A 14,582-nucleotide genomic window follows, 5' to 3' on the forward strand; every position below is an offset into this window, starting at 1 on the left:
CGCCCATAATGCGTATCATTCAATGGTACCATGAGTTGACAGTTGTTCTGTTGTCATAACTCGAAATGGAAATGCGTTTCAATTTTCCTCGTCGTCAGAGCGCCAACAAGCCTGTGAAATTGTTTCTCAACGCCGATAAATTCGTGGAAAATTCATAAGCCGGAAAGTACAACAATGCTGACGTTTATTTAGGGTCGTAAATTTTCCGCGTTGATATCATTATCGTCCTTGTTGACGGTCTTAACATTGTACGGCAAATGACAAGAGAGCGAGAGCGGCTTCCGTTGACATGTTCGTGTCTTTGTTGGAGCCGTTTTTTGTTGTCCCTGTTGAATTGCTTAGGCGCACTTCTGGTGCCTTGAAATGGTGTGGGCAGGATGGTCACAGTTGCCGGTATCGTTACAATATACGACGTTTGTTTTATGATTCAAAACACAATGCGGCATAAGTCGGATGGTAAGGATTAGGCAAATTGAAGAATGGGATGTCAGTTTGGGTTGAATTTGAAAGAGTGGATGCTGTCTTTCTATGAATGAGATTATTGGAAGTATCATGTTGGGCCTTTCAACTTTCAGTAAATTAATATCTGTTGTAAATGTAAATTGTTAGTTCCCCAGCAACACACATGTTATAATTGTGTATTATTAATTGATATATTACCAGAACTAGTCATTTATAAGTTGATAATACACAATTATAACATGTATGTTACTCGGGTTGTTCGTACACATCAAGCGTGCTAAATGTGACCGTTTGTGCTGAAAATTTGATTCACTGTTCATAACCAGTATTAGGGTGTAAAAAATTACAAAATCCTGATGTTAAAATGTACAAATTTCAATGGAATTGCATAGGGAACAGAACTTTATAAAAAGAGAAATCCCTGAACGCATTTCACCAGATACCTTCATATGAATATTCAACATTCTTCGAGATTTTTTTTTTCTTTAATTTCATGGTTCTTGGATGTTACCCCACATTAGCTAATTCAAAAATTCGTTCCGCATATTTATTTACATGGAAAACTTTCAGAAAATAATATTAAACATATATTAGTCACGAGTACTGGATCTAGTACTAAAATATAAAATATGCATTTTCTATTGAAGTGTTTAGTAGATATTTGAAAATAATCCTCGGAATACGATAATTGAACGTTTTGAAATTAAATACGCTAGAAGACATTGTTTTGCAATTGGAAGACATCTATAAAACAAAAATCACCTCGCATCCCTGGCCCACATCTAAATCATCTCTCATTTCGTTTTTCTTCCCACACAGCTCACCATCAGAACGCTCGCGGAAAGGCTGCTGCGGTCATTGGTTCGCCGGGCCACCACTGAGGGCGCTCATCGCAGTGGTGGCCCTGGGCGGCGTGGCGTGCGCTCTTGGGGGTGCTGCTCTCGGGGCGACGGGACTTGCCGGCTCACCTACCTCACATCTGACGGCGGCCTTACTTATGATTGGTGAGTATACGAAAAAAGAAATGCATACATCAGTCCGCTGCAAACTTATCAAAGCACCAGGTGCCTCCATCAGAGAGCCGTATGCACGAAGTTCGTGGAAGTAAAATTCCATTTCGCGGTACTGGGTTGCTGCTTTATCTTGATGGAGGCCGGAACGTCGGAAAACATCACTTCCGTGGGCTTCTATGAGTGACGAAAAACCGTTCCACTATGCACTGTGGACCAAATATCAAAATTACGAGATGAAATTTCAAGCACTTTTATTATGGACCAAAATCAACCAAATCAAATATACATGGAAACGGAGTGGAATGATTAGGACCCATTTCGCTCAAATTTCATTTTTTCAACTGCATGAAGCGCAAATTAATTCTAAATCACATTGAGGGCATTCAAGCCAAATGCAACAAATATGTAAAATATCTCTATCCCCTCGTTAATAGGAAATCAAAACTTTGTCTTAAGAACAAGCTTTTGATATTCAAACAAATTTTCAGACCAGCCATGTTGTATGCAGTACCAATATGGACTAGCTGTTGTAATACCAGGAAAAAAGCTCTGCAGAGAATTCCAAATAACATTTTGAAAATGATTTTGAAGCTTCCTCCCTGGTGTAGTATCAATGAGTTACATAGAATATCCAATGTTGAAACATTGGAACAAATTTCAAATAAAATAGATAATAATTTCAGGCAAAAATCGTTACAATCTTCTATTGATTAGTGCGTTATATGTTTAGGTGTAGTGAATTGAAAACGTTTTTTTTCTCTTATAAACAGGTGAAATCAACTCACCTGTAAAAAAACTGAACTGATATGGCAAATGATACGTAATATGTTGTTAACAAAATGGTAGTAAAATCTTAAATTTGTTTTACCAAATTAGGATGATAGTGTTGTCTAATAAAACAGATCACCTAGATATAAGAAATGCATGTAATGTTTAAAATGATGCTAATAAATTTAATAAAAAAAAATAATAATTTAAAATAATAATCTAGAATAAATCGAATAAAACCACTGTATGAAATATGGTTTTCGGACTTTTGTCGCGAAATTTTTATTTCCGGCCCATAGTAGCTATGCATAGTCCAGTGCTTCCTACCCACTATATATGGATGCAAAAGTTCCATCCGTGCAACAACAGGAAGCAATATTGCTTAACAGTACAGAGCCGGAAAGTGCATGTTGCAGGAAATGAGAAAAACAGCATACATTTCATTTCCGGCTACTGCTGATGCCGTCGTCGGAGTTGTCCTCGACGCCATCAATCTCGGCAGTGTGCGAAACGCCCTATCGCTGAGTTACATCGCACCTGTTTGTTGCTTTACGTTTCACGCGATTCCAGCACTAGAAAAAGTTTATGGTGTTGGATTTGGAGCCTTATAAAAAGTTTTCATTCATTTTCTTTCTTCTATTTAAAAAATCATTCAATTCAACAGCCTGCATAGAACTAGCATTTCTATACGAAGATAGAAAATTCAACCCACAGGTATACATCATCATAAAAAAGTAACCAGTACCAAGAGGGATCATCACCACCAGTAAACTGTTACAAAAAAATCGCGAATTTAATTATTTTTTGCAAAAAAAAAACTTTGGGTGCATCCTCTCACGGTCCCTGGTGAGATCCGAAACGGAAAATGGGTTTTCCGCCGCGGATTCAATTTATTTTTGGACACAGCGCGAAACGAGAAACAACCGCGAAATTGTTTCATTAAATTCGAGTAGCAGACGTTACCAAACTGAAACTGACTGTTCTTCTACTAAAAGAGTTAGGTAACGCTAATATACAAAAGTTTAGGGATTGAATTCTGAGACAATTGAGAGCATCCCGCACGTATCGCTCTCTGCAGCAAAATGATCTGCTGCACATCATGAGAACTTGTTTATCACCTTCTGCTACAGCTTTGATAAGATGGGGGGGGGGGGGGGGCAACAGTGCATAATAAAACTCTGTAAAAAAAACTCCAAAACTGAGAGGCACTATTGTAATCGAATGTTTGGCGATTGTTGATCATGTAAAATGTAAAATGAAACACCTGCCTCAACGGTAAATAAGCGAGGCAATTGGGGTTCGATTGGTGAAGCGCTCGTCTAGCATACAAGAGTCCTGGGTTCGAATCCCAACCGAGCACGTGGATCTTTTTATCATAATTTATCCATATTTACCTCACGTAATGAATTAATTAATTCAACATATGGTGTTCATCGAAAGCAATGCATGGATCAATACCTGACGCAATCGTTGTTGATATTGTTTCAATAATTTGTGGAAGTAATAAAAGAAAAGTTTTTTTCCAAGTTTGACGGGAAATTACTGGCAAATTTGTTTGTACCAATTTCAAAAGTAATTCTGAGCGGTAATTGTATTACACGTTACCAGTTACGTCGCACATGGGAAAATAACTGAACATTAATTAGTGATATGCTCAATTGAGAGCGTTTCCTTGAACCGTGACCCACTCGTTGAGAAACACTGGGATGGATACCCAGGAAACTAGGGAACGGAACACAAGAAAAACACATCTTGTAATCGGATTTGCCGAGTTTTGCGAGCAACATCCATCGGTTCACTCACTAGCAACACGAACTCGGAACAACTTTAACAGTGTCCATGAGGAAACAAAAAAAAATGCATCCAAACAAAATACGATTGGAAAGTGCAAAAAGTGGCGATTCTGATTCATCTTTTACGGTATTACAAAACTTCCTTCCATTCGTCGTATTCCTTTTCTAGCCAAATCGGAAAAGTTTAGCTCCCGAAACAACAAGATCCAGGCTGAGGGGGTCTGCGAATAAATTATGGGCAGTTTCGAGAGAGCGAGAAGCAGAACGAACGGGTAGTACTAGTGGCTGGATTAGGGCACTGTGGTTGGGGAATGTAATCTCCGCAAGCTTTCTCCTGGCTAAGGTAGAATGATGACTGTGATTGTGATCTCTTTACCGGGAAACCATTAACCTTGACTGCTTCGGTTTGGGTTAAGCTCCCATTTTGGAAAATTAATTTGGTAAGAGGATGGCTGCCTTCAAGGGTTGATAGAGTGGTCATTCTTGAATGTGCGCTAAATTGCTGCGGGAGATTTATGGGAGTTGGGTTAATCTTTACTGAGTTTTGGGGGGGATTAACTGAAATGGTTACTAAGGGGCCTTCCTTAGCCGAGTGGTTAGAGTCCACGGCTATAAAGCAATGCCATGCTGAAGGTGTCTGCGTTCGATTCCCGGTCGGTCCAGGATCTTCTCGTAACGGAAATTTCCTTGACTTCCCTGGGCATAGAGTATCATCGTACCTGCCACTCGATATACGAATGCGAAAATGGAAACTTCGGCAAAGAAAGCTTAATAACTATTGAAGTGCTAATAAATGTGGAAATGTTCATAAAAACACTTAGCTGAGAAGCAGGCTCTGTCCCAGTGGGGACGTAATGCCAAGAAGAAGAAAAAGAAGAGGCTGAAATGGTTAAGGCGCTTGAATGCATATACTTTATCAGGTGTATTTTGACCATCATTAGTCCTGGAGTAATTTCCAAGACTGTGATGTAAAATCATGCTTAAGATGTCTCTGTTTAAATATTGGTACAGTCGAGGACTTTTTGGGTTTAACACATCTTTGACTTTCCAGAATCATGTCAGTCTACGGTCTCGTCTCAAATTTCAAACATGACTCATATTCCGAACACTCGACTTTTTATAGTTTTTTTTAAGACTATCACTCAATTCATAGGATTACTAGTTCTATCTTTAATGATTAAATTCTTCTGAATTTAAAACTCGTGAAAATAAAAATTCTTCTTCTTCTTTCTGGCGTTACCTTTGAAATCGCCACTGTTCGGAGAATACGTCATGTTTGCAATTTGCGACGATACTGTATTTTCACGCCTTATAACACTGTTCGACAAAAAAATTTTTTTGGATGGATCAGGGACGCGTTTATATGGGTCTTGAAGTGCAAGAAAAGTATAGAAAGAGGCCGTTTTCAAATGATTTGCAGCACCCCTGGATTATTTTTTGATAAAGCTTGAAAATTTGGCATTTTTAATCACAAAAAGTGTAATAAGAAAAATATCAATATCTCTTTGAATTCAATTATACAACCATTGAATTTGTCAAATTAATATTTTTTAGCACTGGATGACTTCAGGGAAACGTGCACCATTTCAGAAGAATATTGGCATCTATTTTGTACATGAATTTGGAATGTTAACGATCATTAAGCAAGTACGTGAGGATGTGCACCATATAAATACTACTTTTTTTCTATTTCACACATCTGGTTCATTATATAATAATTATTATAGGTTCAAGAAGAAGCTTGATTAGGATTTTATTCTTTGCTCCATTAGATAAAGCAATGAGCAAGCTATCCAGTAACATTTGATTTCAACAAGGATACGACGACTACGGAAAATTTATGTGTCTGTTATATTTATATGGGCTGGTTGGTCCAATAAACCCTTAGCAGTAATACAAAATTAGGTTAGACACTGACATGTAAGTGGTCTTACATGAGCTAGTCGGTTTATCAGGAACCGATGGCGAAGTCTATGAAAAATGTGACAATATTGTTATTTGCGATTTCCAAAGATTTTGATACGTACTCATTAAAAATAGATTACCTATCGTGAGGTTCATTTGTTATCAGAATATCCCTAGAAATTACAGACTAACGTAAAATAGCAACTAACAATTCAGTAATCAACAATTTCACCTTTGTTGTGACACCACTCGACAGCCATTCAGGCATGAGCTCGTTTTAATTCAGTTTGTGCACAATACTAATCATTTGTGAAAACTGGTTAAGTGGTAACATGCCTGCCTTTTACTTGTAAGATGAAAACAATTCTGGTTAAACCATTTCCAAATCTTTTTTTTTTGGTTCTACATTTTACATTTTTTCAGCAATTTCAATCAAACTTTCAAATGGAGCGTTAGTTTCTTGTTCAATGGGATGTACAAAACATCGAGTCGATTCACATTTGAACTGCCGAATCGATTCACCGATTTAATCGAATCCTATGAATCGATGTTTTCGAATCGATTCGAATCAGATTTTTTTTTTGGTTGGTTTTGACTTTATTAACGAGATTTTTAGCCCTGGGCTAGTTCATCTCGGGACCAACGGCTTTGCTTCCCTTCCGAAGGAAGTCGTCACTGAAATTTTTTGTGACTATTTCGGGGATGGGATTCGATCCCAGGTCCTCGGCGTGAGAGGCGAGTGTTCTAACCACTACACCAGGTCCGTCCCCATTCGAATCAGATGAAAAATGACATAAATGAAACTTCAAATGAGACCAAATGCATTTGCGTTCGATTTCAACATCTTTCAATAAAATCAGTTTCGATAATCAATCGAACAGATTTACTACTTCAAGATTAGTTCAAAATATGTTTTTTTTTCACAAACTCATTAAAAAATGTTTAACAATTTCAACAAAATAAATCGAATCAAAGAATCGAATGGAGATAATCGATTCATCCGATTTTAGGTGCTCCAAACATCGATTCAAAAAATCGATTAATCGGAAAGCAAACATCGATTTTCGGAACATCGATTCAAAATCGCCCAACGCTAGTCACCACTGTGCTCGAATCTTCTCAAATTCGGGTTTGAATAACTGTTGTAAATAATCTTTTCAAAGATTTTTCGGATGAAACCTCAAATAATTGTCTCCAAAAACGAAAAGTGGAAGAGTCACCTTAAATAAAATAAGCTCCCTATAATTGATCCAGGGATTCCTCCAATATGCGTTTCAATGACTTATCCTGTTTTATTTTTCCAGAGATTTCTCCAAGATTTCCCAAGAGATTCCTAGAGATGTATTATAAGAATTTATCCCAGGAGTTGCTCCAAGTTTTCTTACAGAGATTCCACCAAACAATTATTGAAGTATTTATGCAGTAACTTCAGGTAAATTCTACCATCTATTTTTTCAAGAATTTTACCAAGTGCACCAAGGAACTTTTTCAAAAATTAACCATTCCTCTAGTGATTTCTTCGTGATTTTCTTCACAGATATTTCTCCGATTTTTTTTTTTGGTGCATCTCCAAGAATTTCTGCAAGGATTTTCTTAAAAGCTTTTTCAAAAGGTATTATAATCCTCCATAGAATTCTTGAAACTCTGCAAGAATTTATCCAAGAATTACGCTCAGGATTTTGTCAATGCTTTCAGATATGTTTTTAGTCATTCTGTCTTGAATTTTCTTGAGATAACTTCAAGATTTTTTCAAGTAATTCCTTCAATGATTGCAGGAGTAGATAACTTGAATTTATTTAAAGATTTTTCATGGATGGAAATGTTTTAGGGTTTCGCCTAGGTATTTCTTAAAAAAATATCAATGAATTCTTTAGGTAGATATATGCAAAAGTTGTGTCATGGGTTCTTCAAGCTCTAGCCAATAAATTTCTACATTGATTCTTCGTCCACTTTCACCAGTTAGCTGTTCGATCAGGAACTTTTCCAGGGCTAATCCTTCGACAATTTTTGCTGGATGTTTATTCTACTTCTCTATTGTTTTTCCGTAGATTATCTAATTATCAGCTCTGAGAATTCCTCCGGTATTTCTTCTAGATGTCTCGCAAGAAATTGTAAAATTATTCTCTTCGGAACTCCTTATAGGACTCTTCAAATTCCAAATCCACTAAGTTACCTCATATAAAATAAGCCAAAAATAATCACAATGCACGGTAACTTCACATTAATACTCGGGTTATAAAAAAGTTTCTCCAAGTATTCCTTGATTCCTCTACGAGATTCTTCCAGTAATTCCTTCTGGAATTCCATCATAGTCTTGTTCGAGAGTCATTCCAGGAATATCTTTATTAAATCCACGAGGTTTTTTTTTTCAGATATTTATCATTTATTTCGTTCGATTAGGAGCACGCTCTGTAAGCCCAAGCAAACGTATTCGTTTTTTAACACCGGAGTGAATATTTGTATGTTTTTCAGTTTTCGCGTTTTGGTCGGCAGTGTGGTATGCTTCGTGGAAGCCTAAGCATTCGCGTTTTGTTATGAGTCATCAAATCAATTTTTTGCATGAAAAGCAAAAGAGTTATGTTTATCGCGTCTCCAGTGAAAGTGGATTGTGGCTGCTTAGTCAAAGATGAAGGATCAATTGGTGAGTTCGTTTCATGCTTTTTTAACAACCTGTAAAATATGTATGACTGCATATTCAATTATTACAACGGTAGGACGGAAATATGATTTTTCAACAAACTGTGAATGGTTCGTCACTGTGAATGTCAGCAAAGACTACATAAATTATTTATGTTTTATTTTTTTAATTTAAAAACACCCTTTTCCTTTTACTTTTTATTCGCAGTGGCATTTGGGGAGATGTTGAGGTAAATACAGTTTCCAAATAGCAAAGGTTACACACTAACATTCCTTCCCTCAATCCCTCCTGACTTCAAGGACGGGGCCGGCGCCGTTATTCACCCTGTAAAAATAGGGGCACTGAAGTATGCACACTGAAGAAGCTTTTGGCCAATACCAGCCGAGCTTCTAGTTGATTCTTTGTGAATCTCTACTGACTTCGGTCAATCACGGAATAGCAACTATTGATATACATATGTAGTCAGTCAAAGCTAAACTAGGCTAAGATTAGTCAAGCTTTTCTAAGAATTCCCCCAAAAATATTGTTGCGGCGTGCAACTGGGACTTTGGCTCGGGTGAGCGGGAACGGAAAGATCTGTTGATCTTCCGTCCACCTGTTGCCGGGAGCAACAGGGCACAGGACCGATAGCTCGACTGGAGGGGGGTCTTGCAACTCTAGCCTTCAAAAAGGCTGATTGGCTTCCACTGGTGGAGGGAAAGGCGGTTTGGTAACTTGAACTTAAACTTCTATATTATTCCTCTTGATGTTTACAGAATGGTGGTTGAAAGAAAACTGAATAATCTCCTTGCGCATGCAAGCTCCCTTTATAGGTGGCAGGTAGCCAAAGGCGTTGCATGCACAACGTTGTGGAGACGAGGGTGGAAAATTCCACTGCCTGTTATTTACTACATACTGGATGCTGCAATCGGTCTGCTAACTGGTGTCTGTTGTGGTGGTGGTAGTGGAAACTCTTTTGGGTGCTGCTTCACGCTGTACATAGCTGGATGGTTGGTCGGCTTGACTGCGTACAGGTACATGTTTGATCATGTCGCTCGAATGGATGGGGTGCAAGGCAAAACTAACGACGTGGTGTGTGTGTGTGTTATTTGGGTGGTTGTTAGTGGTCGGGATGAGAGGCCGAAATACTCGCGGCGGCTCGAGGTTACATGGGACAGGGGTGGGAAGGACTCACAGCTCAAAACTTCGCGTTGGCGCGAACATACTCCCCGGCCAAAATGGAAAAGGGAAGTTGCATTGATAGTAAGGACGAACATGATTGCAAAAAGTGAACTCAGGAACTCAACTCTAAAGGACTGTCAGGGTGGAAACAATAGCTTACTACGTATTAACAAATAAGCTCAAAGGGATGGAAGGAACTACGGACTGATTTGCGGAAGGAACTGCTTGTTTCACAGGAGATGACAAAAATGGAATCATCAACTGGTGACACACTTGAGGCAGAAGAAACTCTTCACAATTCTGGAATAGGTCAACTTTGGTGGCTGTATGTCACAAAGGGAAATAATCGAGATAAAAGGGAATTGTACTTAAGGCACTGCAAGGAGCCTTTAATTACACAAAGGGCACAGGTGTTGAAGAAAACATTGGTGGGCACGGTATCATACATCATACAACTTGGTAGGAAAAGATTCAACGATAAAAAAAAACTCAATGGGAGGAAAATTCACTTGGACTCACGGATCACAATAATCATATCTTGGAATTTGGAATTAATGGGCAAACACTTCACAGGGATTCGTATGTTACTTGTTGCAATACTAGACACTCATATTAGGATAAGGAATCAACATAAGGGAAACAAACTCGGTAAGGCACAAAACTTGAAAGATCGTTTGATGGAATTATCATTTCTTGTAGGACTCGTCAAGTGGACTGTATTGTGGGTGGAAATCTTACATGGATACACATCTTACTCAATGGAACAAAACTTCAAGTTGGCAATGGAAACTCAACAACACTAATGTTTCTATGGGATTCTTCAAAGGTGGACTGGGGAAACCACTTTGAGCCAGGATAGGAATAGGCACACACCACAAATCGAAAGCTTGCTTACCACTTGATGAACATCTTTGAGTGGATGCGCTCGGGACACGCACTCCGGGATGACTTCGCTGGCTCGACGTCGCATGGGGGCTTCATCTGGTGGTTTCTCCGGCCTGGACTTGGTAAGGGGTTGCTTGGAATCACCAGTCGGGTTGACCGGCGGCATCATCTTCTTGGTCAATCTCTGGTTTCGGGCTTCGCTTAATACCGGACGTTTTCCGGTGGGCATCGGGGTTGACTCCTTTACCGGATGGATTCCGGCTGTTGTTAGGAATGGCATTGCTATCGGTGGAATCGTGGTTGAACACCGCAACCACTTGGATACCGCATGGCTTCCGGTTGACACTGGACACGGGTGCTTTGCTGTACATATCTCGCTCATCTTCAGGATTGGCTTGCTGATCGGAGGGATGCTGGCTGACATCTGAATCGGCTTGAATCTCGCAGGCATTTCTGTAGACGGCATGGCTAGCTTGGATACCGGAGGGATACCGGTCGGCAGCAGGAACATCAGGAGGCTTCTCTGGTGCCGGATGGGATTCGACACTAGGCGGGAATTGTTTCAGAACCGAACGAGGTCCGGTCGCACAAGATGGCTGCTCACGAATCGGATGGATTCTGGCCACACACTGGAACTTCTTGGGCACCAAATGGAACACGCTTGCAGCTGGAAATCTCGGGGACACCAGCTGGTATCCCATCACACTGGACGGCTGCTTCATTACCGGAGAGAATCCGGCCACATCCGAGAACACACGTTGGAAAGGCTTCTCTACCGAATTGGATTCGGTCAAGTTGGAGGAATGCTTCAATGCCGGAATGGTTCCGGCCACACACGGGAATCGCTGCGGTGTTGGATGGAATCCAGCCAAACGGGATGACTGGCCAAACGGAATCGTCGCTGGACGGAATCTGGTTCTACATGGGAATCGTTTCGCGACCAGACACAATCCGATCGCACTCGGGAACTCGTTGGGATTTGAGTGGAATCCAGCCACACAAGGGAACCGCTGGAGCACCGGACGGGAACCGGTTGCGTACTGGAACGACTGGGAACTTGCTGCTGGATTCTGGAGTATCTTGGGCATTGGAATCACGTCAGTTGGCATCGATGCCAACCTGGGCGGTTGATGAAAACCGGGTGGCATAAGGAACGACTTCGGTAACGCTCCACATTCGGGAGCTCTCTGGAACGGCGTCGGTATCGGATGGGTTCCAACCAGGTTGATTGAAACTGGAATCGGGTTCGTCGCTTCCCAGGATGGAATGTTGTTCACGTTGTCGACAAATTGGGTTGACTCATTATCGACGTAACAATCCTCTGGGATCGTCTTTGCTGAATTAGCAGAATACTCACTCTGCTTGCACGGAGGATTGGGCTCGTCTTCGTAGGCAACGGTTGTCACCTCTTCACACGTCGTTGGCATTTTTCCACTGTGGGTGGAATCTTCTTCACGATGGCACTTCTGAGCTATTGGAGCAACAGAAGGCGGGACAATCGGCATTGGTGCCGACTTGCTCTCGATGACCTCGGCGAGATCACCCTCGGAACGGACCAGGGCTGCTCCACACACAGGATTTAACTTCATGGCTGAAGTTTCAGCGCTTGGTGGCTGCAAGGAGTGGATTGGGTTGATGGCAAACTGGCTCACCTTCAACTCGTTCGCTTGGGCTGGGAACAGCTGCTCTGGGGACAACTCTTTCGGTGGCGACGTGTTTGGCTTCTCCATCACGTCTGGAATCGGAACGGACTGTTCCGTCGGTGGATTCGGTGATCGGCTTCGTATGATCGGGTTGCGCCAGCGTGGCGCAGTGGTCGCAGCGAAATAGTTGTATGATAACGCTCGACTGTGCTGGTACTTGTTACCGGTGGTCGGAAAGGATAGCAACAACGTTTCCACCAGTAAGCAGGCATCAAAATGGAGGTCCTCGAAGCGCTCATAATTCTCGTCAAGATCTGCATACCGCTCGGCTGGAAATGCAGACAGCAACTCGCCATACACTCTCTGGTATTCTCGATACAGGAACTGGAGCTCACTTCCATAAAGCTTCACTCGTGCAAAGCTTGGTCGGTTGGTACCATCCCTGTCAACCAACTGTTCCTGGAGCCGCTTCACTTTTGCCTCGACGAGGCTACGTTGGGCGAACAGCCTTTTCACTTCGGCCATTCTGGAACCACTTCACACGCGCGCGACTTACTTTCGGGGTGGAAATGATTCGGACTTCGGGACTTTTTCACTGTCTCTGTTCACTTCACTTGGGGAATTTCGTCTCCTCTCCGCCAATGGAAACCAGGAATATTCTTTTCGCTCTTGTGTCGAGCTACCGGGCAGGAACAACAGCAATCCTTTGGTAGGAAAGCTGATTGCTATCGGCGATAGCAATTGGAATGGATTTGTCTCAATCTGTTGATTGACGACTGACTCTGCTGCTGTTGCAGCCTCCACGGAACTGGATCCGGCTCGATTGGACCATATGTTGCGGCGTGCAACTGGGACTTTGGCTCGGGTGAGCGGGAACGGAAAGATCTGTTGATCTTCCGTCCACCTGTTGCCGGGAGCAACAGGGCACAGGACCGATAGCTCGACTGGAGGGGGGTCTTGCAACTCTAGCCTTCAAAAAGGCTGATTGGCTTCCACTGGTGGAGGGAAAGGCGGTTTGGTAACTTGAACTTAAACTTCTATATTATTCCTCTTGATGTTTACAGAATGGTGGTTGAAAGAAAACTGAATAATCTCCTTGCGCATGCAAGCTCCCTTTATAGGTGGCAGGTAGCCAAAGGCGTTGCATGCACAACGTTGTGGAGACGAGGGTGGAAAATTCCACTGCCTGTTATTTACTACATACTGGATGCTGCAATCGGTCTGCTAACTGGTGTCTGTTGTGGTGGTGGTAGTGGAAACTCTTTTGGGTGCTGCTTCACGCTGTACATAGCTGGATGGTTGGTCGGCTTGACTGCGTACAGGTACATGTTTGATCATGTCGCTCGAATGGATGGGGTGCAAGGCAAAACTAACGACGTGGTGTGTGTGTGTGTTATTTAGGTGGTTGTTAGTGGTCGGGATGAGAGGCCGAAATACTCGCGGCGGCTCGAGGTTACATGGGACAGGGGTGGGAAGGACTCACAGCTCAAAACTTCGCGTTGGCGCGAACAAATATTTCAAGGAACAAATCTAAATATTCCAGCAAGAATTCCTCATATTATTTCTGTAGATAATCTCTGTTCAGTACTGTTTCCTTGAAGTTAAGGAACGATTTTAATGTTAGGATTAAAACTGTTCCATCTTAAAATACGTTCAATTGGATTAGTCAAGGCGCCGTTCTAAGATGTCACTTAGGGCAGGCAATCGTCAGATTCGTCACAGTGCGATGACGAAATAAAAAAAGACATCGTCATCCACGGAAAAATCCGTTGCCGGATTCATGAATAAAAAGTCATGAATTCATAAAATTTTATGTTTCATGATATCATGACTAAACGTCATGAAATCGAAACTATTATGCAAGAATTTGTATGCTTAGGGCGTTACACAAATCTAACTGTCACATTCTTCTCTTTAGTCAACGCGTGTCATGGCGATCGGTCATTTTTTCTAGTGAAATTAATAAAAAAGGTTTGTTTTTGGAAAAGTTCAAATTGAAGACAATGCCATTCTTGGCGAAATAACCGTGAGCACTCACGACACGATCAATCTGCCGGAGCTGTTAGATGTTCTTAAATATACTTGCAAGCCTTCATCCTGATTATGCAGAACCGGCCAATGTTTGACTTTGAGCGAAGATTTTGCTTGACAAGCTCGTCGGCAAACTGTTCGGATATGCTCACAAAATGCCTTCGGCAGCCGGATGTTCCAGTTCACTTTTCAAATCCACAGTGTCGTTGAGTAGTGTTCTATTAGTCATGCAACCCACCATCAGTTTGTGAGCCCAGGGACCATTTGCCAAACCGTGCGATGT

At 41.4% G+C, this 14,582-nt stretch overlaps 1 protein-coding gene across 1 annotated transcript in view; it reads left to right on the plus strand.

The window, feature by feature from the left end:
• LOC110676024 overlaps nucleotides 1-14,582 on the plus strand; it is a 540,392-nt gene that overhangs the window by 479,933 nt on the left and 45,877 nt on the right. The window contains exon 4 of the mRNA XM_021842375.1: nucleotides 1,282-1,466. Coding sequence (XP_021698067.1) covers nucleotides 1,282-1,466 — 185 coding nt within the window. The remainder of the gene's footprint in view (nucleotides 1-1,281; nucleotides 1,467-14,582) is intronic.

Source organism: Aedes aegypti, chromosome 2 (assembly GCF_002204515.2).
Source record: "Aedes aegypti strain LVP_AGWG chromosome 2, AaegL5.0 Primary Assembly, whole genome shotgun sequence".
Lineage (NCBI taxonomy): Eukaryota > Metazoa > Arthropoda > Insecta > Diptera > Culicidae > Aedes > Aedes aegypti.